General features: G+C 39.3%; 1 protein-coding gene and 1 pseudogene across 9 annotated transcripts in view; both read right to left on the reverse strand.

Annotated features, from left to right (window-relative positions):
- The window catches only part of SETDB2 (SET domain bifurcated histone lysine methyltransferase 2), a 75313-nt gene that overhangs the window by 21191 nt on the left and 28814 nt on the right, over positions 1-25308 (reverse strand). For 6 of the 9 annotated variants that reach the window (XM_070520634.1, XM_070520630.1, XM_070520629.1 and 3 more), the window contains 8 exons: positions 23344-23460; positions 22137-22306; positions 20425-20644; positions 19789-19888; positions 18409-18499; positions 15248-15588; positions 11789-11877; positions 10828-10952 (listed from right to left, as the gene is read on the reverse strand). In XM_070520634.1, the coding sequence (XP_070376735.1) occupies positions 10835-10952; positions 11789-11877; positions 15248-15588; positions 18409-18499; positions 19789-19888; positions 20425-20644; positions 22137-22306; positions 23344-23460 (1246 nt within the window). In that variant the 3' untranslated portion in view covers positions 10828-10834. Of the gene's footprint in view, positions 1-7353; positions 7862-10827; positions 10953-11788; positions 11878-15247; positions 15589-18408; positions 18500-19788; positions 19889-20424; positions 20645-22136; positions 22307-23343; positions 23461-25308 lie in introns of those variants that run through there. The other 3 variants (XM_070520636.1, XM_014838950.3, XM_014838954.3) reach the window with 3 other exon arrangements.
- On the reverse strand, positions 12013-13144 carry LOC123288816 (small nuclear ribonucleoprotein G pseudogene; annotated as a pseudogene).

Below are 25308 nucleotides of genomic sequence, written 5' to 3' on the forward strand. Positions count from 1 at the left end.
GGTCTTCATAACTTCCACCAGTCTTAAAGTAGAAACCAGGGCACTTGTTTTTATGATTCTCAACTTCCAGGGGGAAAAGAAAATCGGGACCCAACTGGAAAAGCAACTTACTTTGTATTTTTTTTAATGGCTTAACAAAAGAAAAGAAAAAATAACTGAATTCATTTAAAATGCTTAAAGATGAGGAAAACCTTTATTCAGGAAACATGACCAGGAATTTAAATACAAAGCTCTCAAAACATTGCCTGGCCTATAACAACCTCTCAATAATAATTATCATTATCATTACAAATCAACAAGAAAACAATGGTGTATCCAAGAAATAGAGCTCTCGTTAACTACCTGTAAAAAAAATTTGTTTTAGATCCTTACGTCATACTATATTCCAAAATACATTTAGGTGAATCAAAGAAGTAGATGAGCAATGTACTTTAATTTAAACATGCTTTACTCTAGTATTATAAGACGATAGGAGAGAAAGAGACACGAAGGTAGAAAATAGATTTCGCTTTAAAAAGAGCGGAATGGAAGAAAGGAAAGAAATCTAAGAGAAGGAGAGCTAGGAAGAACAGGGAAGAGGCAGAGAGAGGGAGGAAAAAGCTAGCTGTTCCCAATATCCCACTGGGGGTGTCAGTGAGAGGTAACCCTTGCTAACCTACTAGTTAGCTATTAATTTGACCACAGCATCCATTTAACATTTCTTTGCTCCTCCTCTTATTTACTTGTTTTTCTGTAGTAGAAAACAGCTTTTATACTTAATCGTCAAATTCTCGTTTTGAAACAAAGATTTATTTTATCATTTAGTGGTGAAAGTTTGACATTTAGATGCGGTTAACCACATAAGGGGCTCCTAAAAGTCCTTTTTGTTATTCAAAAGTGTACGATCTCTTGGCATCTCTCTTAAATTAGGTCTTGCATTTCACAAAGCCAGAAGACTGCACTTTGGAGCTAGCATTTATTTCACGCTCCGATGAATTTCTTCTTTATTAATTCCTGTTGCCTGGATTTGGGTCCTACCTCACAGTGGGGATACAAATTAGTACTCCGGCTCCCACCCAACCAGGAAAAAGCAGGGACATTGAGGGAAATTCTTTCAGATGAAATGAAATGGGCTAGCTTCTTCTTTGCATTTGTCAACCAACCACCGATTTGGGAGCACCTCTTGCAGGAGAGTCACTGTGCCGGACGCTCCGGACCCATGCTTTCCAACAGAATGTCCAACAGAAACATAGTGTGAGCCACAAATGTGAGCCACAGGTGTAGCTGACAAATTTCTAGGCATCTCATGAAAAAAAGCAAAAAGACACAGATGAAATTAATTTTAATAATATGCTTTATTCAACCAAATATATTTAAAATATTATCCTTTCAGCATTTAATCAATATAAAAATTAAGTCATTCTTTTGCAGTGAGTCTTTGAAACCCAGTGTATTTTGTGCTCACAGCATTTTTCAATCGGATGAGCCACGTTTTAAGCGCTCAATAGCCATATATGGTGAGTGGCTACTGTGTGGAACAGCACAGCAGAGGATATACAGAAATATGAGACGGAACTGTTGCCTTCAAGAAGCTTACAAAATAAACAAGGAGACCAAATAGCAATTAGGAAAATAAGATAACAGAATCAATGCCACAAGGTAATATAACTGCTAATTGAGTGAGAACTAAAATACATGCTCTGGAGACAGAGGAGGAAGGGCTCCCTGTGGGATGGAGTGCTGTCATGGCCCTGGGCCTTGAGCTGGTACAACCTGGAGATGGAGAGAAAGGGGAACGGGGGTGGGAGGGACGTTGCCCACAGAAGCAGTGATGGGGGAAAAGGCCAAGACAGAAAACCAGCCAGGCTGAAGAGGAGAGTCTGTGCAAAGGAAGCTGGAAAAGAATTTGAGAAATATGGTGAAAGGTTGCCAGGAAGGGTTTTTGAGCAGGGGCATAACATGACGAAAGAGTTGTTTTAAGAAGCTCAATCTCACTGTGACATAAAGAAAAATAGTGAGCTCCTGGATAGGAAGGCTGGACATTATAATGTTGTCACTTCTACCCCAAATAAGTTTTAGGTTTAATGTCATTTCAACTTAGATCCCAAGAAGGTTATTTTAAAGAACTTGAAAAAAAACTGATTATTTGGAAAATAAACGGGCATGGACAGTGAAGAAAACTTTGAAAAAAAATTGAAAGGGTATCTGTCTACCTGATTTAAAACATATTATAAAAGTATTTCTAGGACAGAAGATTGGATGACCATGCCAAAGGAAAGAGCGTGAAGTGCAGAGAGAAGTGGATCATAATCTATAATAAATGAATTTAATATACCATAAGGTGGTATTTGCATTTCTTTTCTGGCACTGATGTCCCAGCCCAGTTTTTTAGTGGATTATTCTCTACTTTCTTTTATTGATTTATAAGAGCTTGTCATGTATTCAGGATATTAAACCTTCTTTGGTCAAAATGTGATCTTTTAACTTTGTTTATAATGTTCTTCGATATACAGAATGTTTAAATGTTTTATTTGATAAAATTATTATCAATCTTCCATAGTTTCTGCTCTTAGGTGAGGAGGACATAATTTAGAAAACACCTCTCTTCTTCTAGAATTTTTATTTTGTTACATTATGTATTAATATGAAATTGATTTTATTATAAAATATGAGATGGGGCTCTAACTTATTTTCATAATCATGAGCCACTGAATTTGAAATCTCCTTTTCACATATTTAAGTATTATATATATTTGGGTTTTTTCCTGTACTTCTATTTTTCGATTGACCTGTCACTTCCTCCACCAATACCAGACTTTAAAATTTTCAATGCTTTAGAACATATTTTAATAACTTAACAACACAAAGTCTCTGTCCTAGGATGAAAACCGGAAAAAAAAAACCCCAAATTTTATTCACCTTGAGCCCCAAACCTACTTTGATAGAATACTGTGTTCTTATTTAAAAGAACACTCAAACTGGACATTAAAATGTGTAAAGCACAGGCTAAAAACAAGTGTCAGTTAAATTACTAGTGCTAAAATTCCCTTTAAAAATTCCCTAGTAAAATAATATGATAATGTTTGACAGGAGGCGCAGTGTCCCTTGTTGTACAAGAGCTGGACATTTCTGTGCAGCATCATCTTTTCCGGTGCAAAGCCGGACCTTCAGACAGGCGGGCTGCATTAGGCTAAGCTGTCAGGCCGCTGGTCCCTGAGCATGGCCCCCTCTGCTTGCTCTGGGGACTCTGTGCCTGTCTGAGCTGCACTCCCAAGTCGGCAGGCTCCTAGGGTCTTGGCACCTGGGAATAGGGAGGTGGTGGCAACACTGCTATGCTCTGACCTGGAGTTTGTTCCCAGTTGCTGACGGACAAAAACCGAGGGAGGGACACACAGGCTCCCCCCATGGCTTTTTCCTGCTAAAATGCCCCCTCATCACAGTTTTCCTAAAAGATCTTGGCTCTTCTAGCCCGTTTACTCTTCTAGACTGGAGGATGTACATAACTCTCTGTAGTTGGGGGAGTCACGATAGAGGCTTTTGCGGAGACAGGCATCCCTCACTATCTGAATGCTTTCTATGAGTTATCCAAAACTCAGGAACCAAATACATTTGGCTAACTTGATATCTCTCACCATGTGAACTCAGGAACTGTATAGATTCAGACAATGAGAGAGACAGGTGAATCACGGGGGCTAGGGCATTTTAGGGAAGAGCCCATTGGTTTCCATCAATAGGTGAGACCAAGAACACTGATGATCAGCAGGGCTCCCCAGGGTCCTTCTACAGGGTCTAGCAGGCCTGAGGACTCACAGAGACAGACTCGACAAGAATTCTCAAAAATGTAACTGGCAGCCACAAAAGGTTTTCCAGAATGAAGCTGCAGAAAAATTACAAGCCACAAACACATGAACTATGACTAACTCAAACCAACACAGTGAATCTTGGTTCCTCAGCAATGTCCACGCCCAGCTCCACCTGGTAAGGGATTGTTAAGGCCACACCCTCTGCAGGGGTTCAGGGGTGTCTTCTCAATTCTTCTCTTCCCAGAGATGGTCTTAAAGCCCACCAGATAAAGGCAACCTACCCAGAGGACAGAATCTGGGGTAGGCAGATAAGATAGCCAAGGAACACATTCTGCCACTGAAGATATGAGTGAAACTGATGGAATAAGTTTCATTAATCCTATAATTCCATTTACAATCCCCTTCCAGTAGGGTATGGTCTATGTTTTTGACTGGCAACCAATTTATAGTGATGGCTTGGAAATTTCTTCTTTTTTTCTCCTTTGATCAATAGTTTTTATTGCAGTTTACTATTTTAGTTCTTCCATTGTATATCAGAGGAGTGAGAAAAGTCAACTTTATCACTGAGTCCAGTGACTGCGCACCCGAAGGATGAAGACCAAAACAGAGGAAGAGTAGACATTACTTAGAGGCTTGGTAATGAACTTGGTAATACACTTGGAAAATGAAGGGCTCCATCACAATGTCTCTGGATGATGTGACCGGCTATAACTTTGGGAGAAGTTAAGTGTGACTGAATATGTATTTGGGATAATCAGAATACATTACTGGGGACAGCTTTAGAATGTATGAACAGGAATACCGATAACTATCTTGTGGGGTAGAGGCAGTGGGCAGCCAAGGGGTAGGATATTCAGTGGACTTCTTTAGGGTATCGATCTAGCTCACTATCTATACACAGGGATGATCGCCAGCAGGCATGTTTGTATCATGTGACTTGATTTCCCTAGGCACAGCTGACAGTCCCAGAGGACCAACCTGCCCATCTTTCAGATATAGAGACTTCAGAAAAGAAAATTTTAGTTCAGATTGGGCTGGTTTCTTGAAGAAGGAGATATAAAAACTGGGAGGCTGTGAAGGCAGTATCCTCTTTCCCATTTCCAGGAAAACTGGACCAAAGAAAGAAAAGAACAAAGCAGATATGCTAAGAGATGCAGAAATAAGAGACAGAGGAGAATGCTGTCAGTTTATGATGGTTTCTCAGGTCCTAATTCCTGGCCCTTTCTGGAAAATGCTACAGCATCCATGCTCCGGGGGTCTGTAAATCTGGTCTCCCTGCTTCTCAGTAACAAGCATCCCTTTTGCCTAAATTAGATAAAGTTGTTTTTGTACTATTTGCAGCCAACAAGTCCTAATTACGACTGGAAGTACCATGACCTGATCTCTCTGTGTGTAGGCACATTATGTACGTCTGTGCGTATGCACATGTGTGTTTAAGAGAAAGAGAGGTTTGGCAGCAGTGTGGAAGGTGGACTGCCCTGCCCTGTCTTTCGCCTGGTCCATTCTGGTAATCTCATCTCCCTGCCTCTGCTTTCCTTGTCATGACTCCACTCTTCTTGTTGCTGCCAGAGTGATCTATCTAAAATGCACAACTGCTCACGTGTCTCTCCTGTTAAATTAACGACCCCTCTCGTTCACCTACAGAAGAGAAGCTGAGCCCCCTAGTGGTACATACAAGCCCATTCATTCCTTCAACAAATATTTAATGAGAACCTACCTGGTACTGTTCTAGGCACTAGAAATAAATCAGAGAACAAGATGAGAGTTTCAACTCTCATGGAACTTACATTCTAGTAGTAGAGACAGACATCAAACAAGTATTCTTCTTCAGGTAGTGATAAGTGCTATGAAGAAAAATAGAGCAGGGGAAGGAGGTAGAGAGTAATGAGGGCAGGGGTGGAGTGCTCTATTAAATAGGATGGGCAGGCAAAGCTGTGGAGAATACATTTCAGTAGAGATTTGAATATGGCGCAGAAGTGAGAAATGGGATGCAAACAGAAAGACCTTGAGGCATGGACAGGTTTGGGGGCTTAGGGAACACACAGGCTGTGAGGGGTGGCAGAGTCATCAAGATGGGCAGGGGCTGGATCAAATCAGGACATGGGGGGCACCGTAGGCCACAGTAAGAGATTATTCTGAAAGTAATGAGAGATTACTGGAGGGCTCTGAGTCAGAGAATCACACTTGCCCTTTGCTTTTTAAACATCTTTCTTGTGGCTGTGCTGTCCTGTCTGTATGAGAGGGTAGAGTAGAAGCCAGGAGACCAAAAGTCCAGGCAGGAGATGACAGTGTCCTGGGCTTGGGTGGCTTGCCTTGGTAGTGGTGGAGGTGGTGAGAAGCAGTCAGGCTTGAGACATATTCTGAAGACAGAGCTGACTGGTCTGGCTAATGGATTAGATGGGAGGTGGAGGAGGAAAGAGAAGCCCGCAGGGAGCCCCCAAGGTTTTCCATCTGAGCAACTGGGTGAATGGAATGAAGAAGGCTGGTGGTTGAGCAGGTTTGGAGTATGTGGGTATGTATGGAGAAACAAGGGTTCTCTTTGGGAGACACGAGTTTAAGATCATTCTAGGTATTGCTGAAATTGGTCATATGAGTCTGGAATTTGGGGAAAAGGTCAGGATGAAACCTCACTTCCAGTAACTCCTCGGTCCACACAAACACTGAATGAAATATTCAACTGCTTGGCTTCTGGTTGCCATTATACGACGTTTTGTGTCGGGTGCCTTTACTAGTGTCTTCACTTCTGTCCTGACCACCCTTTCAACCTTGCTACCTCTTGCTGACTCCTTTTAAAACAAAAAATCGGGCATGCTGACCTGCAAAAAGCTTTCTCTGAACACCAGGCTGAGTTAGGAGCCCCTCATTTGTGCCTCTGTGGTTCTCACCAGGTCACATGCAAGCTGCCTATTAGATTCTTTAGGGCAGGGTCTATGGAACCCATCTCCGTATCCCGAGGACCCAGCCCCGCGCCTGGCACATCACAGCAGATCTATACCTGCTCACTCAAGCGAAGGCACGGGGCCGAGTGGCTGCCTCCCTCCTGGAGAGGGCCGCTGAAGGCTTGAACCACTAAATGGAGACGAAGGGATGGTTCCAAAAAGTCCCATTCTCTGTGGAAACTTTCCAAACTGCTTTCTGAGACCCAGCGGACTCTCTTCAAGCAGGGGCCCACCTCCTGCCTCCCTCTCCGACGGCCCTTCCGCGACAGCACTGGTTTACGCGCGGGGGGAGGCGCGGGCTTCCCTGGGTGCCGGTATCCCTAAGGGAGCGGCCAGTGGCCGTGGGCTGCCCCATCAGCAGTGGGAGAGGGAAACGGAAGACACGCTCGCTTCTTACGGGAAGGCCTGGGCGGGGGGGGGGGGGGAGCGGACACAGAGCCACTGCGAAACGGCCCCCACGGCCGGTGGAGGGGACACGGGGCCGCCAAGACAAGTTCCTCAGCGCAGCCCCGGCGGCTCGGCTCGAGAGGCGGGTCCCGGGCCCTGAAGCGGCCGCGGCCAGAGAGCAGGCCCGGGGCCGGCCCTGAATTTGCGGGCCCCCGCCCCGCCCGGAGCCCCCGCGCGGTACTCACCAGTGGGGCGGGGGAGCGCGTCCTGCGCCTCGGCCCAGGCGGCGCCGCGGGTCGGCTGGAGCCAGGAGGCCGCGGGGCGCTCCGTGGTGGACTCCTCGGGGGGCTCCATGGCTGTGTCCGCGACGGCTCCCGCCGGCTGTGCGCCGCGCCCGCGCTCCCGGAAGTTCACGGGCGGCCGCGAAGTTTCGTTTTCGTAAAATCCGCTGTGACTGTTCCCCCGGGGCAGGGGAAAACTCCCAGCGACGAGACACGCTGGGTTTGCAGATGGGGTTCTCGTTCACACAGGAGCTGTCTTTCTCTGCAGATCCGAATCTGAATCTTTTCTTTTAAACACGCCAGGCGCTCCCCACCCTGCCGCCACTTTCCCTTTCCCGAGAGTCGGAGGAAAGGCGGCCAAAGACCCTGGGCTCGGCTGGAGAAATTATTGCTCTTCTGAGGATTTACTCGTTTTTTCTAAGAATTGTATCCCAATGAGTTTGGCCTAAACGGGCCTATCATAAACGGAGGCAGAATTAACGGACCGGAATTCCAGTTGCTAGTCGCAAGCCTTTATTTAGCACCCATGGGGTACACAGCACCATACAAGACGAGGTTTCCAGTGCATGTAACAAATATACATTAGAGAACATAAATGCATATAATTAAATTAAAATTAAAAAATACTTTGTTCTGGAAAAGAAGCATATAATAGTTGGTGCTTTGCTGCGGAATTAAAGTAAAACTTCTGGAGGTCTTGCACCTTGAGCAAGTTTTAAAGAGAGAAATGAAGCAAATTAGGGACAGTAGAAAAGGGAATATTAAGAAGGATAACTTGGATAGTCTTAGAGAAATGGACTGCAGAAGCAAGAGAGTGGGGCTGCAAAAAGAAAGAAAAAAGCAGATTCCAGTAGCCAAGTTTTTTTGCCCTTCAAGCAGGAGGAAGGAAGAGTATTCCATGTCAAGCCCAAAAGAAAATTCTAAAGAGACTGAATTAGAGACTGAATAGCTCAGCTAGGTCATGCTCAAGCAGTTGAAGAGCCCCTACCCCCACTCTCAGTTTATAATCTCAGCTTTTTAGGGTTCCACTCTTGAGCATGAGTAGACTGCCAAGATCACTATCTGAGGAAAGCCCATAGAAAGACAAAGACCAAAGGAAACATACAGGGAAAACAAACAAAGAAATAAACCTTGGAGGTCAGAGAATATGCAGGAAGAAGAAAATATAGATATGAATCAATGAATTTGTGTGTATGTGTATAGACACACAAATAGTATATTCCGAGAGAGAAGATACTGCAATCATGAACCAAAAATGTTACTAAATAAAAGAACATTCAAAGAGGGCTCTAAATATTAAAAATATGAGACCAGAAAAATAAAACAATATAAATTAGAAGATTAAGTTGAGAAAATCTCCCACAAAGTACAGCAAGAAGACACTGCTGGAAATAAAGAGGAAAAAAATCAGAAAATCAGAGAACCAATCCTGGAGGTCTAACATCTGAATAACAGGAATTCTAGAAAGAGAAAATGGATGAGGAATCATTAAAGAAATAGTTCAAGAAAATTTCCCAGAACTGAAGGACACAGGTTTCAGATTGAAAGATCCCACCAAGCACCTGGTATGCAGGATGAGAATGGACCCTTACCAGGAACAGAACACTGGGACAAAGATAATGCTATAAGCTTCAAGAGAGAGAAAAACCGGTCATATATACAAAAGATAAGGAACAGAATGGCATCTGACTTCCAGTAGTCACCCTGGAAGCTAGCAGATGCCTTCAAAATTGGGCATGGAGGCTACTCGAGAATTCTATACCCTGCCAAAATAGCAATCAAATGTAAGGGTAAAATAACATTTTCAAACATGCAAGGTCTCAAAATACTTACCTCTCATTTTTCCTTTTCACAAGCTACTGGGGGATGTGCTTCAACCCAATATGTGAGAGTAAACCAAGGAAAAGGAAAATAATGGGACTTAACCAAAAACAGATCTGACATAAGAGAGACAAAGGGAATCCCTAAGACACTGATGGAAGATGACAGCTGTGAGCCAGTACAGACTGAAGCAGATTAAGATGTCAGAATTTCTGCACAAAAAGTATTTCCCATATTGATCAAGTGTGTTCTCTTTAGTTTGTGAATAATAAATGGACTTCTCCATTTTCCTCATCAGGCTGTTGGGTTATAATCTTTTGCTCCTTTTCCTAGTTCTTTGATTTCCCACTCTCTAAAACAATTTCAAGTAAAATTTTCATACAGTTCAATATATTTTAAAAATTAAACTGGGTCCAAACTTAGAAGAGACTTTTGTTTGAAAGGTAACCAAACTAAACCCAGAATCAAGTTCAGAAAAAGAAAAGAATATATAACCTCTCAAAAACCAGAACTTTTAATTACTCATTTTTGAGCCAGTATTCCCATCCTGGTTCCAAGGGGGAAGTTCCTGGCAGCTAAAGGTACATCTTTGTTATAGATAAAATTAGTTTTAACTCTTGGAGATTCCCAGTCCCCTTTCCACTAGATGCTCAGGGCTGGGTAACCTATAGCAAAGTAGCTCTTTCTCTTTTTCACTAGAAAAACAATTTGTCCATCACGACCAGGAGAGACCAAGAGGCTGTTTCAGACTTTACAGCTCAGTAGAATTTTGTTTTTTAAGTAAAGTTCTTGCCCAGTACAATTCTTTCTGGCCTAAATAATCCAAGTCTGGCTAGTTTCTAGGTTTCCTTTTCTTATGGCTCAACTCTATCTAGAACAAAAATATTCCAATTACTCTAGGTTTTTATTCCCTCTTGTCCTGTCTGTGCTTGTATTGAAGGAGTAAAGAGAATCCATGGAAAAGAAGCTTAATTTCAAAGAGTTTACCAAAACCTTCCCCATAGGAGAGCTTTTGCTTCTTGCTCAAATGGTTTCATGGGACAGTGTTTCATGGACCAGATATAGCTTCTCCAACTAGCGCCAAAATACTTGGAAGTAGTGTGTATAAAGTTAGTTTTTACATGTTCCTCAGGCTCTGCTGCCCACCTTATGGCTCATAATAGTAAATTATTTGCCAGGAATTAAACATACATAAATTTTCTAAATAAAGATGTGAAATGTGGCCCTCCAGGGGTATGAACTCAAAGATGATAATCACAAAAGCAATAAGAACAATAAAAACAGCTGAATTCTATTGTGACATTTGTTTTTCTTAATAGATAATTTACAAATAAGTTACAAATTGTACAGTGGTACTTCATATAAAATATACACTTCCATCCTACTCATGTAAAGTTGAACAGCAGTAAGAATAAAGGGATACCATATGCGTTTGAAAACGTCCTTATTTTGTTCCTGGCATCTCTAAGTCACGCAAATTAACCCCCATGATGAGGGCAAACTGCAAGGAATTCTCTTGATGGATCACAACTTAAATTAATTCCACTGACGACTGAGGGTTCTTTTGCATTGCTCTAATTTCAGCTTGATAAGCTAGTTTCATTAACAGGCATTAGCTACAGATTTATAATATTTTCTTTCTACATTTATTAACCCCACATTGGCAGAGGATTTCTTTCTCAGGCATAGTCCCAGCTTCATAACCATAATCCCAAGTTAGCTCTGTTCTGGCTTTCACATACCTAGAAGGTAGAAATCAAAAAATAATCATAAATTACCTTGAATAACTACAAAATGAACCAAACTTGATTATACCAATTCCATATTAACATCCTTAACCTTCCTCAAAAATGATTTATTCTCTCTCTACAACACCCACCCATTAGGAATACTCTTTTATTTATTTATTTGAGGAAGATTAACCCTGAGCTAACATCTCCCATCAATCCTCCTCTTTTTGCTGACGAAGACTGGCCCTGAGCTAACATCTGTGCACTTCTTCCTCTACTTTATACGTGGGACGCCTGCCACAGCATGGCTTGTCATGCGGTGCCATGTCCACACCTGGGATCCAAACCGGTGAACCCTGGGCAGCTGAAGTGGAAAGTGCACATTTAACTGCTGCGCCACCGGGCCGGCCCCTAGGAATACTCTTTTATTAAGAAAAATCAATTTTATTTCAAATCTACTAAAATCCTAAGTAAGAAGAAACTAGTCATTATCCATGAGGAAGGAAGTGTTTTGCAAACAGTGAAACCCGGTGATGTGATGAGCCTGGAGTGTGGTAGTTGGGGGCAGTTCTGACTTACAGAAGATCTAACACTCTGCATCATTTATTCCCTGAATTGAACTGGGTGAGACCTGCCATTCTTAGCCTTTTCAGGTTTTAATTCTACGAGGATATAAGAATTGAAATTTCAGCTGTTTAAATTTTATTGACTAGGAACAGTTTGGGATAATTGAATATTCTGGCGTACCAGATATGAGGGGCTATAGCACATACCTTCTTTTTTTATTTTTCTATTGTTATTTTTAAAGTCACAATTTCAAAATGAAATCATATTAAAAAAATTCAAACCTGTTAGTGAAGAACGCCACCAGTGGAAAATTCTTATCATGTGTTTCTACAAAAACATTCTGTACCAAAAGATTTGGACAACAACTATGCTGTTAAAAAAAAGAATTAAACACAGAGGTTAGATACAACATAAAGTTTGATGCCTTGTTCTTTGAAGCATTACAATACCATTCTGTTTCCAACACAACTCACTTATTTTTGTTTCTTTCCTTTTTTTTGATAATATATAATGAAATATCATAGCTCATTGGAATTCTGTTTATAGTAGGAACCCATTCAGAAAAGCCCTGTTTTGACACTCTTGTATCTTGCTGGTAGAAATGCAAAATGGTACAAACACCTATAAGAGACAATTTGCCAGTACTTACCATTATTATAAATGCATTTATCCTTTGATTCAGCAATTCCATATCTGGGAATGTATTCTACAGATACATCTGAACATGTACCTATGTGCAAGATTATTCACTGAGCACTGATTTTAACAGTAAAAATTTAGAAACAATCTAAATGTCTATCTATAGAGGAGTGGTTAAGTAAACTTTGGTATATCCACACAATGGAATTCTATAAAGCTATAAACAGATCAAACAAACAAAAAGAATGAGCTGTCTGTCTCCTGATATGGAAAGATCCCATGGTATATTGTTAATTTAAAAAACAAGGTGTAGGACAGTGAATATAATATACTATCTTTTATGTAAGAAAAGGGGAGAAATAAGAACACATATTTATATTTACTTGTATTTGCATGAAGAAACACTTTTTAAGAATACAAAATAAGCTAATAAAAATAATTTTACTATAGAGGGTAGAGTAGGGGCAGGCATGAATGGGGGTGCAGTATTTCTCAAGGTATGTTTTTCTTTTTTTAACAAAACAAAAAAGTTTAATATGAAGAATGTATATGACCTGAGCTTTACATTATAGTCAAACAGGCCCTTTGGAAGGGGGGACCAACTGATTTCTCTGCTGAACATAACCATTATTTATCCTTTTCCAAGTCTTCCAACATGATGATACAATTTCCTCCTATTACCACCATTCCAACATTGTTCTGTTGCCCACCAGCTGCCATCTCCACACATTCATCTATCACCAGATTCATAAAGGGATCACATCCCAGCAATATTCCTTGGACATGTCTGCCACCATTTAATTTCAATGATAACTTCTTGTCCATACATTTTTTCAATTTGGGCCAGTGAGCTTTACTCATGGTGTCTACTCGGCAGGCTCAGAGCTACTTTGAAACAGAATTCTGTTTGGCTGCATGTCTTCTGTATGGCTTTTATTTTATTTCAATTTTTAAATCATGTGACTATATTATTTATACAAAAAAATTGAATTAAAGAAAGAAAAGCCCTGTTTTTTTCCCTTCTACAAACAAGGGAGGGACCTGGCTCATGTGCTGACTAGGAGAGGTGACACCAACCATACTGTTCTGGTGCAGCCACCATTCAACATAACCGACAGGAAATAAAGCCATGACAGTCCTTTCCTGGAGATCCTTCTTTAACCGCTCCCACGACATGTTTAACAGCTCCTGAGGTGTTTGGTGATAGTGTAAAAGCAGTCAAAGTGGAATAGAGAACAGCATTTGGGGGACAGAAGAAGGGAGGAGAAGATTCTATTGCCTGTTAACCAAGTAGACTGCTAACTAGGAGAGAGAAAAAGAAATAAGCCAAATAAGCAAATTCACCTAGCAAGGAAAAACCTCTTTGGTTTTAAAGATTTTCTGACTTAAGAATATTTTCTCTTCTGACGGCAGCTGAATTACATGTAAAATTATCACTGCATATAAATTTCAAACCATTCAAAGGCCACACTTTAAAGAGGCGTTGAGCTTACCTTAAAGGTGTCAAAGGGAATGCCTGTAACAATGACAGGCCACACATGCTTCCCTTTCTTCACTGTTACTTTAAGGGAAAAGTCAAGGTTGCCCATCCCACTAATTCCACCCCACAGGGAAGAAGAAGAGCTCTAATAGAGATCAAAGAGAGAAATTAAGGCCATATCCAGGTCTGTGTGCTAGAATGAACTTTTCCAAAGGATGTGTGGAGGGGATAAAAGTTCTCAGCCTCCTTCCATGACTCCTCTTCACTCTCTCAGATATGATAAGCAAGGACAAAGTGGAACCCAGAGAGCAGGAGGCATGCAGCAGGGCCTCGCTCAGCTCCTGATTAGGTGGGTCACAGCTTCCACATGGTCCCGTTCGCCAAACACAGGAGAGACTATAGAGACACTGGGACTGGAGGCTGAAGGGCAGTATTGAAGGGGTTGAAGGGCTTTTTTTCCCTAGAGGATTCCTGGGACCACACATTCTTTGATAACCACATATGATGCTAAGACACAGGACAGGATAGGAGTCCAATGGGAAAGCCACAAGATAAGTCCAGTTCCACCCTACACAGGAGATATGACCAACAATACAAATTATACCTCTTATCATGAAAATAACCGGAGTCTTAAGTATCAATTAACCTTAAAATCAGAGGAATCATAAATATTTCTCGGTATTAGTGAAAATAAATCTCATTACATATATCCCAAACATATACACAAACAGAAAATGACTATGGTTTGGGGGGGAAAAAAGAGTAAGATAGTAAAATGCAATATTCTGATAAATGTACTGATTTTCTACACCAAGCCACTAGAACATTCAAAACTTAGAGTAAATATGGGGCCGGCCCTGCGGCGCAGCAGTTAAGTTTGCACGTTCTGCTTCTCGGTGGCCTGGGGTTCACCGGTTTGGATCCGGGCTGCAGACATGGCACCGCTTGGCAAAAGCCATGCTGTGGTGGGCATCCCACATATAAAGTAGAGGAAGATGGCCATGGATGTTAGCTCAGGGCCAGTCTTCGTCAGCAAAAGGAGGAGGATTAGCAGTAGTTAGCTCAGGGCTAATCTTCGTCAAAAAATAAACAAATTAATTAATTAAAAAAATTAAAAACTTAAGAGTAAATAAAACATAAATACCTCCAACTGATTTTTTTTGGCCATTTAGAGGCATTTTTGAATAAGACCTATTGTATTACATAAGACTCAAGAGAGAAACTTATTCTGTGTCCCACTGTGATTTTTTGGAAGTAACAAATCTTGAAAACTTTCAATAAACATAAATAGTTTTCTTATATACCATTTCTTCTAGTTTTTTTAGGCAAATGTTTACTATGTCCTAGGTACCGTTTAAGCACTTTATATATATAATTCACTTAATCTTCACAACATCCTATGAAGACAGTTATTATTATTATTATCTCCATATTATAAATGTGGGAAATAAGGCATAGAGAGGTCAGCTAACATGCCCAAGGTCATATAAGTGGAGGTCACTGGCATTCTAATCCAGGCAGTCTGGCTTTAGAGTCTGTTAATCATATTTTCCTCATGATTTTGTTAAAAAGCATAGAAAAAAAGTTGTTTAGAAATGTGAATCTCAGCCCATATACTCACATTAAGGAAGCGGCCCACATTTCCTTCTTTTGTGGCATCCAATAAAAACACATTCCCTTTATTGAACTTCTTTAGAGAATCAGATGAAGTATTCTTGGTTTCACTTGGCAACTCTTTATCACAAAAGACCAGCTGGTTTTGACATGCTGGAGATTTTTCCTCTTGGGGCTTTTGTATTTGAACCTCAAACTCCTTTATAATATTCTGATTATCCAATGTGGTTGCTTGGTTACATCTGCCCCCTGGTGGAGTTTCTTCTCTACCTTTAGTTATATCTATCACATCTGATTCAATCAGCAGATTGTCTTCGGAATCTTCAATTTGGTTTGAGCTTGAGTCCTCTAGTAAACATTTTGGAAGGAATTGTCAGGAAATATATTGGCTGAGCAATAGTGCTGAGATTAACAATACTAATAAAATGCTAGTTGCTTTAATCTTCAAAATGTGTTAAGGTAATCTTCAAAATGTGTTAAGGTAGGTAGTACTCCAATTTTACAAATGAAAACTTTGAGCCTCTGAGGGTTACGGGATTCACCTGACCAGCAATAATAATAAGTGGGGTAACAAACCCAGAAATGTCTGGCTCCAAAGTCTGCCTTCTTCCTACTACATAAGAGTGCCTTTTTTGCCTTTTTAAGAATCTACATATGTTGCTTCCTGTTACTGTATTTAATCTCTACTCCTCAAACTGACTTACCTCTCTTCAACTTTGGAATGTGCATTTAAGAATATTCTAAACAGCTACAACACAGTGAGTGCTCAGGGAGCACTCCAGGCCTTTAAGACGCAAATGAAAGCCCTGAGAACACCAGTTGGGGTCACTGACCCTCTACAAGTGCCAACAGCAATAACTATGTTGCTATGGGTTTTGTACAGATTAGCATTTGGTGTTTTTGCTAGACAATCATTCAATAATTACTCTTTTACAAACAACAATACTTTAGAAGATGATGAACTGCTTAATGATTTTTATCTAATAATGGAAATAGTTTTTTGAGAATATTCAAAAGTATGAATGCATGTCCAACGGAATAAGTAAAGTCATTTATTTTAAAAAAATCACTTGTGCCACCTAACTCAGTGGCACAAAGAAATTCTGTTTCTCTAAAATTAGTGTTCTTGATTTAATCATTACTGTTGCTGGCTATTATTCCTACATATTCTCGTATGTTAATCATGGGTTACTTGTGAGACATAATAGTACATAACTGATTTTCGTAGTGCCTGCTATATACATAGTAGTGGTCAATGAAAACGACAAAAAAACAAAAGCAATAGTACTCATTATAGCTCACGTGCATTAAATGCTGAAGGAAATCAGAATATGTCATCCCAAAATATGCCTTTTTGACATAAGAATTATTTTGAGCTAAGGGCAATTAAGCAGCATACGCAGGAAAAGCTCTGCTCTTCCTCTATCTGCCTAAAAGCAGGACACAAATTTACAAAGGTGTCCTTCCTACCAGGAAGGATGAAAGTTAATCACAGGAGACAACTTTACACCTTTATCAGCCTGGAGACTGAACCAGAGGAATCTATATAACAGATTTTACTAACTAGCCTTTATCTACCATTGCTTTTCCATATATTTGCCTCCCTACAATTTACTGCCCCTAGAGACTCAAGGTCCTTTTCCTTTGTCTTGTTGCTGCTCTAAAAATGTATTGTTCTGGGACCAGCCCAGTGGCATGGTGGTTAAATTCGCACATTCCACTTTGGTGGCCTGGAGTTCACAGGCTCAGATCCCGGGCGCAGACCTAGCACCACTCATCAAGCCATGCTGTGGCAGCGTCCCACATAAAATAGAGGAAGATTGGCATAGAAGTTAGCTCAGCAACAATCTTCCTCAAGCAAAAAAAGGAAGATTGGCAACAGGTGTTGGCTCAGGGCCAATCTTCCTCTCACACTCTCACATTCACACTCACACACACATCTCTACAAAAGTATTCTTTGGCTAAGATGCTAGATAAGCTGGAGTTCTAAGCCACTTCTTTGAGTTACTATCTCTGCGTATTCCCATGAACTATATATATGGTACACATGGTAATGGTAATACATGGTGATAAACTTCTATTTGTTTTTCTCTTGTCAATCTATCTTCTCTCAGTCTAATTTACAGGGATCCAGCTAGACAACCCAAGATAGGTAGAGGAAGAGATTTTCCTCCCCTACAATGGTGAAATAATTGTAATACATAAATGCCCTTTCTTGATAGACCTTTTCTGTCAAGGAGCTGCCTTGCCTCTCCCAATCTCCATCCTTTAAGACCAGGTTGGGAGTTGGAGGTGCAGGGGTAAGGAAGCTTAAAGGGAGAAGAGGCAAAGGCTGGGTAGCTCTTCAAAAAGGGTCATCTCTCAGTAATGTCTCTCCACTGAGGGATTAGTGAAATGCAAAAGTACCAAAATCCAGGTTTGCCAGGTTGTAATAGTAACTGTGGCAGGACCAGCAACACTTAAAGACAAGCACTCAGGGTAGCAATATTTTTACTGAGCATCCCCTGCAGCAGCATTGGTTGTAGTACTGCAGGAGAATCATGTGTCTTTGTTTTTAAAGGAGCCCCAAACAAAGAGTTAGGAAATGGCTGCTTTGGACAGTGCTTCCAAAGCCATAGATGACATGGTGGACTATATAGGCTCAGAGCTGTCCACCCCACTCCTTCCTACCACGCATCAGATCACTGTTGGCATCTAGACCAGGGGTCGGCAAAGGTCTGTAAGGGGCCAAATAGAAAATATTTTCGGCTTTGTGGGCCATATGGTCTGTTGTGACTATTCAGCTGTGCTGCTACAGTACAGAAGTAGTCAGAGACAATATCTAAACAAGTCAGTGTGGCTATGTTCCAATAAAACTTTATTTATTAACACTGAAATGATAATTTCATATAATTTTCAAATGTCATGAAATATCGTTATTCTCATTTTTTCCAGTTATTTAAAAAGGTAAAAATCGTCTTTGCTCCTGGGCCATAGATAAACAGGTGGTGGGCCACCAGATTTGGCCTACAAACCATAGTTTGCCAACCTTTGATCAAGACAAGTAGTAACTTTTATGAAGAATGCAGCATGTTTGTTATGGAGTCTGAGAAAACGAGCCACAGGTATTGAGCAAGAGAGACAAAAAGGCTGAAGAGGCAGGCAATTACAGAGTTAAACAAAGCCTACTTTTCGTTTCCATGGCTTTAGAGTTCAGATGTACTTGGGTTGGTTTAAATCCATCATCTTCTGAGGCAACAAAGTCTGAGGAAGTAAATCCCTTAAAAGAAGACAAGGAAGATGTCTTTATTTTCTAGGTCAGGTAAAAGAATTTAATTTAGCAGTTAGGCCTCTTTCATCAAGAGTCAATCTTCATAAACTTCATACAAACTAATCGTATCTACTAGATTAGTTTTGAAAGCCACAAAGCTGATATCATAAGGAATCTTTGGAGTGATGGAGCCCTTTTGGTTGTATTCTACTTCTAGATAGTTTAGTAAGCCACAGCTATAAAGACTGTAAAGACTGTCTTTAGGCATTAAATGTATTTAGACATTAAAATTCAAAATAAAATTCAAATACGTCTGTCTATATCCCTCAATTCTGACACCAGATTATAAATTTGGCTTCAACTATAAGATGTGCAAGGACAAAACACTCTTTGGCTAGTTTCTGCTTCAAAGAAACGGTTAAAGGAGTTGCCTATATTTATGCATTGTAGACACTGCAGTCACTCTAAATGGCAGTAACTTTTAAAAAGGGTGTATGCGTAGCACAATGCTTGGCACTCAACTAACTGCTCACTAATGCTGACCATTGGTATTACTATTCAAGTACTTAAATGTCAACATTCATTGAGCACTTAGTTGGGTGTCAAGCATTGTGCTACACAAAGTTTTGGTGTTTATCTCATTTAATCCTCTTAACTCTGAGATAGATACTATTACCCTCAATTTATAGTTAAAGAAAAATAGATATGGAGATGTCACTTAGGTAGAAAGAAGCAAAGCTGGAAGTCAAACCTGGGCCTATGTGATCCCACAGCTCTATCTTTTCATAATTATGTGATACTGAGGAAGCACCCTCTGTATGTCACTAGGCAGAGGGAAAATATTTGCACACCACCTAGGGCGGAGTTTTTATTTTTCATCAACAAGCCCTACAGTGAACTACCATTATGTCTGCCTCTGTTCTTTTTCCTGCACCTTTCTCTGCTTCTAATTACTCCACTCTTTTTCTTATTATGTATCACTATCAACTCTTGAATACTTTAGCTTCTCCTACAAATTCTCAGAACTGGATAGGTCTCAGGCTCAGTGGAACACACTGTCAGATCATAACTAGCATTCTCCTTATATATCTAACGTGGTAACATGCCAACCACCATGGAGGATACTAAGTAAATAAAACATGGTCCTCCTACTTCAACTGTACACCCATTCCAAAACAATAAAAGAAATCCTACACATAATTAAGTAACACAAACAATCTAAACTAAGTAAAACATAGAAAGGAGAGATAATAGTTAATGTTCTCAGAAGGGCCCAATTTGCATTTTGCAGTTTTTACCATCTTTTCCCCATTGCGTTGAATAAAGGCTGTCTTGGCTTTAGGACTTCTAATGACTGAATGATATTGAATTCTTGAAGTATTGTTACATTTCATTTCTCTGAAAAGGAAAAGAAAGTCTGCATATCACTAAAACTTCTCTTTACTGGATCTTGAATTATAGATAATATCACTGCTACATAAATACCCATTAGAAATTAATCTAAATAAGACCTATGCCTAGCCTTCACTAGAAGAAGGAAATATAATCATATTTTAAAGTCAATCATTTCTGAAGTATGTTAATAAAAATGAAGAAAATCTATGAAAAGCTTTGCAAATAAATGATGATAGAAAATAAAAAAGAACTGCAAAAGATACGACATCCATAAAGAACCTGATTAAAGTCATAAACTTTTTAAGGTAAAACTCCAGAAACGGAACACTGATGGAATAAAGTATGTAGGTTAGATTTTTAAATCTAAGTGTCCTCGATTTCTCACAGTGTTAAACTTACAACTTTGAAGCAAACTAATACATAGGAGATACAAAGGAGTTGGGGAGAAAATAAGAAAGAAAAAGAGGAAAGACAAAGAACCAGTCTTGATAATAACATAAACAGATCAATCCTGACTGACCTCCTAAGAGCTTACTTACGGAACAGGCTGTTTCAGATTATTACTCAACCTAGGTGGACAGGTCTCAGTCTCAGCACTTCTAGGATGTGTTTCCAATTCTAAAGGGATAACTTCAACCTCACAATCTGCAACTTCTATTTTCCTCTTTTTTGAAAACATATTTTTCATAATATTCTCTTCTTTTCCATTTTCATCAATAGCATCAGATTTCTCAGTGTTAGATCTGCTTAGTAATCTTCCTAAATGAAAAAAGTAAAAGAATTTACCATGACAAAAGATAATTGCTAACCAGCAAAAGGGCATCTCTATTCTGCTCCATTACTAAAGAACCCTGTGAGGTGTACCTTATTCCTAGAATGAAGATAAACACATTAACTCATCCCAGAAAATTATTGCAAGAAATAAGAAACAAAAGACCAATGAGAGATTTCATATCTTCCAGTATATGAAAAAATACAGGGCACCCAGAAAAAGCATTTGTCTGTTTTGATATAACATGAAAGAGAAGAGATTTATCTACAATAATACAAAAACAGAAATCACAAAGCATTCTAGAAAATTAGAGTGGTGAACTTTAGTCTTAAAACTGCAGCTTTTGGGTCTAGATAAAAATGCTTTATAACTTAAAACCTATACTCTTTCTATAAAAGTGGCCTATTTAAATCTGTGGTGATAGGTCCCTACTGTTCTCATATTAAGTCCTAGCATAACATTAAAATCAAAGTTTATGCATTTTCTTTCAAGGGATTCAAAATTACAGTTATCGAGTCAAAATTAGCAGCTGGATCAGAGAGATAACTTAGGTGAAATCTCTAGCAACACAGACAATGCCAATGATACTTCCTGGGCACCATTTGGCATTTCATAGGCAGCTGACTTTCATCAGTTATTTTGAGAAATATGAGAGATGAATGGCCAAGTTGTGTAGTATGTGTGGCTGTAGGTGATATGTGGTAGGGATTTAAGTGTAATGAATCTGAATTCTGATAATTCTTGCCCTCACTGAAATGAATCTGGAATTTTAGATGAGGAGGGTTGCTCTGGTCCCTGATGCCTAGCTGTCAAGACTCAGTCCAGCACATTTCCTTTAGACTGGCTCTTGAGCCATTTTTCCTCAACCTTTCTCATTTCATGGTACACATAGAAAGTGAGGCTTTTTGCCTGACACTCTGGGGTAAATGGTACAGACTACTGAAGACCGACATGTCTGGCCTGAGGGCTGTGGCCCAAAAGAATCAGAAACTGTACGAGAGTAACACACTGGTTGGGAAGTTTTGCTCAGAATGAGGGCAGCTCTCTCAAGTGAGCTGCCTAAAGTCACTGCCTGAATCACCACATGCAGGTATTTATCACAAAATTAACTTATTAAATTCTAACAGCTCAAAACAAGATAGTCTTTGATAATCTTTACCTTGGCTAGTCAGTCATTTAATTTTCCTATTTAAAAAGTTTTCTTATCTTACCCTAAAGCATCTGTAGCCATGGAGACAAAAAAAATGTGCCTCACACAATAACCTAAGTTTTACCTCTGAGTCTTTCTTTTCTGGAACATCCAGGAGCTCCTAAGGGATCTCATCCCTTCAGTACTCAATTTCCCAGTCACTTGCCTTCCTCTGAAGGCAAGTTGCTCTTGTCCTTGTTATAGGATCTCAATGGCCCTGACTAATAAAACGGAGATTCAGAAAGGTAGACCTTACTATGGAGTAATTTGAAAACAAACCTTTGCTTTACCTGAATAAATGCAAACAAATGTTCCTCTGTCGATGTCATCTAGGCAGCGTACTCCCCATCCTTTCTTTTCAGTTTTGAATACCTGCAGCCTCACTTGAGGTCCATGCTGGACAACTCGGTTTTGACACATTTGTCGATTACACTTGCACAATAGGCTGCATTCATAAATGCTGTCAATAGAATATGTAAGAGAAAATCAACCAGGCATCCTAAATTAAGAGCAAATGCAGTTTATATTGCTACCTCACTAATAATTACCAAGGGAGGTAGACTAGGCGTGAAGGCTCCTACAGCTAGGCTGCCTGAGTTCCCATCATACCTCCAGCATTTACTAGCTTCATGGTGTTGGATGAGTGATTTAACCTCTGTTTCAATTTTTCCATTTTTAAAATGGGGATTATATGACAGTACCTACCTCATAGGGTTGTTTTGTGAAGATTAAATGAGTCAATATTTCTAAGGTGCTTGAGATAATGCCTGGCACACAGTAAATGTTAGCTCTATAAAAATGTCTAAGGGAGGCAGCCCTGATGGCCCAGTGGTTAAAGTTCAGCATGCTCCCCTTTGGCAGCCTGGGTTCGGTTCCTGGGCGTGGAACCACACCACTTGTCTGTCAGTAGCCATGCTGTGGCGGCAGCTCACACAGAAGAACTAGAAGGACTTACAACTAGAATATACAACTACGCACAAGGGCTTTGGGTAGGGAAAAAAGAGAGAGGAAGATTGGCAACATATGTTAGCTCAGGGTGAATCTTTCCCAACAAGAAAAACAAAACCAAAACAAAAAAATGTTTAAGAAGAAAATGTCTGGGAAGGGAATGTCTAGGAAGAAAAGTTTTCTGTTTCTGTTTATTTTTTAATAACAACAATCTTAAAAGGTTGAAAATTCCCAATTCTCAGATGAGCTTTTTGCACAGTGTATTTCTTATATATATATATCTTATATATATAAATATATATATCCTTTTATATATATATATAACATATATATAATATATATTTTTATATATTATATTTATTTATATATTGTATTATATATATATTATTTATATATTATATTTATAAAGGCTTGGGTTTTTTTATTCCTTGAGATTTTTGGTATAAGAAATTAAGATTTAACAACATCTATAAGACTATAGGTCACAATGATAAAGCACCCACCTTCAAAGATACAAACAACCTGCAACAAATCCTCAAGGTATCTTACCCAGTAGGTATTTGTCTCTGTAGTCTTTTATATTTATATCCAGTGGTTATTTTATTACTTGACAAGGGGCAAGTCTTGGCATTCCTTGCTGTCAGTTGAAGACATGCACATTTTGTTCTAAAAGCAAGGCAATGGATGGAGAAGTCAGAACATAAAAGCACCAACAGACTGTCTTGATAAAAGTGCAAATGATATAAAAAAGGATATAATTGTATTTAGCACAGTTGTTTGGCTCATGGACAGTTGGACTTCTTCCTTAAATAGACTTCTTTGAAAGACAACATCTATCAGTAGAAGCTTGTTTGTGAAAATTCTCCTAGGTCCACTCTCCTACAATGGATAAACTTATGTGTGTCAAACTTGAAAGGGCATGCATGATTTTGCAGATGTCTTAAATTCTCTCTCCCTCCAATAATATGAAAACGGATTGGGGAGACTGATGCTAGGTGTCTCACTACTACCATCTGTTTTTCATAATGTTGCTAAGCAGGAAACATGCAACCATAAAGCTCTCTTTCCTCCAACTATATAAGTGATTATCTAACATGGCAGGGACTTACAACTTGATAGGGAGTAAGGAAACTGGGTATCTTATAACCTAGATATGTGATTACTGGTGAGCTGGTTAAAATTTCTGGACTTGTCTCCTTTGTTGAACAAGCAACTTGAAAGTCTTTTCCTCTATGATTCTCTTCTGCATTTTTCTGTATATACATAATACATGTCATAGAATGATAGCAACTGTTTGCAACAGAAAATAAACAAATTCATTCATTTGGATTCTACTTACAGATGTAGAAATCTACAGTTGCTTTTTTTGATATGATTTTGTTTGCCAAGTTTAAAAAGTACAGAAAGATACAAATAATAATATAATAAACACCCATATTTCTACCACATAGAATTAGCTGTCATCGTTTCGTCTATTCCTTCTTTTTCCTATGTATCTAATTTAAAACACATACACTGTATACATGATCTTTAAAAATAAAATAAAACAGTACAGATAAAACTAAACTCTCAAGAGGCTTGGTGTTGCATACTTTATACTTTTACATACACAGACATATCTACAAACAATATATTGTACTGTTTTAAAATTTTTACTCTATTTATTATGCTATAACTTGCTTTTTTGGTTCCATATAATGTTTTGGAGACCCATCTGTGTTATATACAAATCTAGTTAATTTCTTTTAACTTTTCTACAGCACTTCAATTAAGTTGCTTCCAGTTTTCAATATAACAAACAACACTGCAATGAACATCCTTATTCTTATGCACATGGGTAAGCATCTCTAGAGTAGCATTATTCAAATATTTTTTATTATGACTCACAGTAAGAGATACATTTTCTTCATGATCCTACATAGGCACACATATTTATGTGTGTGTGTATGTATAAATGGAAAAAAACAGTGGCATGGAACTTTATCATGTGTGATGCACATAGGCATTTTCTGTACTATTCAATTTAAAAGAATGCCAGTTACAACCCCTTAAATGATTTTATATCCCACTAAATCGGTAGCTTGGAAAATAATGCTCTAGAAACACTTAAAAGTACTCTTGCTGGAAAGTAGGTATGCACGTCTTCAATTGCTGTGTCCTTGTTTGAATACCTCACTCCCTCCCCCTGCAAAATGACTGGCTTGGTACAGAATTCTAGTTTTACATTTATTTTCCTAAAGCATTTTAAGCTAATATGCCTTTTTTGTCTTCTATTATTTCTGATGAAAAGTATGCTGTCAGCCTATTTTTTCTCTTTTCCATCTGATAGCGTTTGAGATTTACTGTTTACCCTAGACACTTTTTAATTTGTATCATGATATATTTAGATGTACATTTATCTTCTTATCCCTTCTTAGTACACAGTAGGCTTTTTCATTCTGAGGACTCCTATCTTTCTTCAATCATGGAAAATTCTCAGCTATTCTCTCTTTGAATGCAGCTCTTTTCTTCTCA

Source organism: Equus asinus, chromosome 11 (genome assembly GCF_041296235.1).
Source record: "Equus asinus isolate D_3611 breed Donkey chromosome 11, EquAss-T2T_v2, whole genome shotgun sequence".
Taxonomy (NCBI): Eukaryota; Metazoa; Chordata; class Mammalia; order Perissodactyla; family Equidae; genus Equus; species Equus asinus.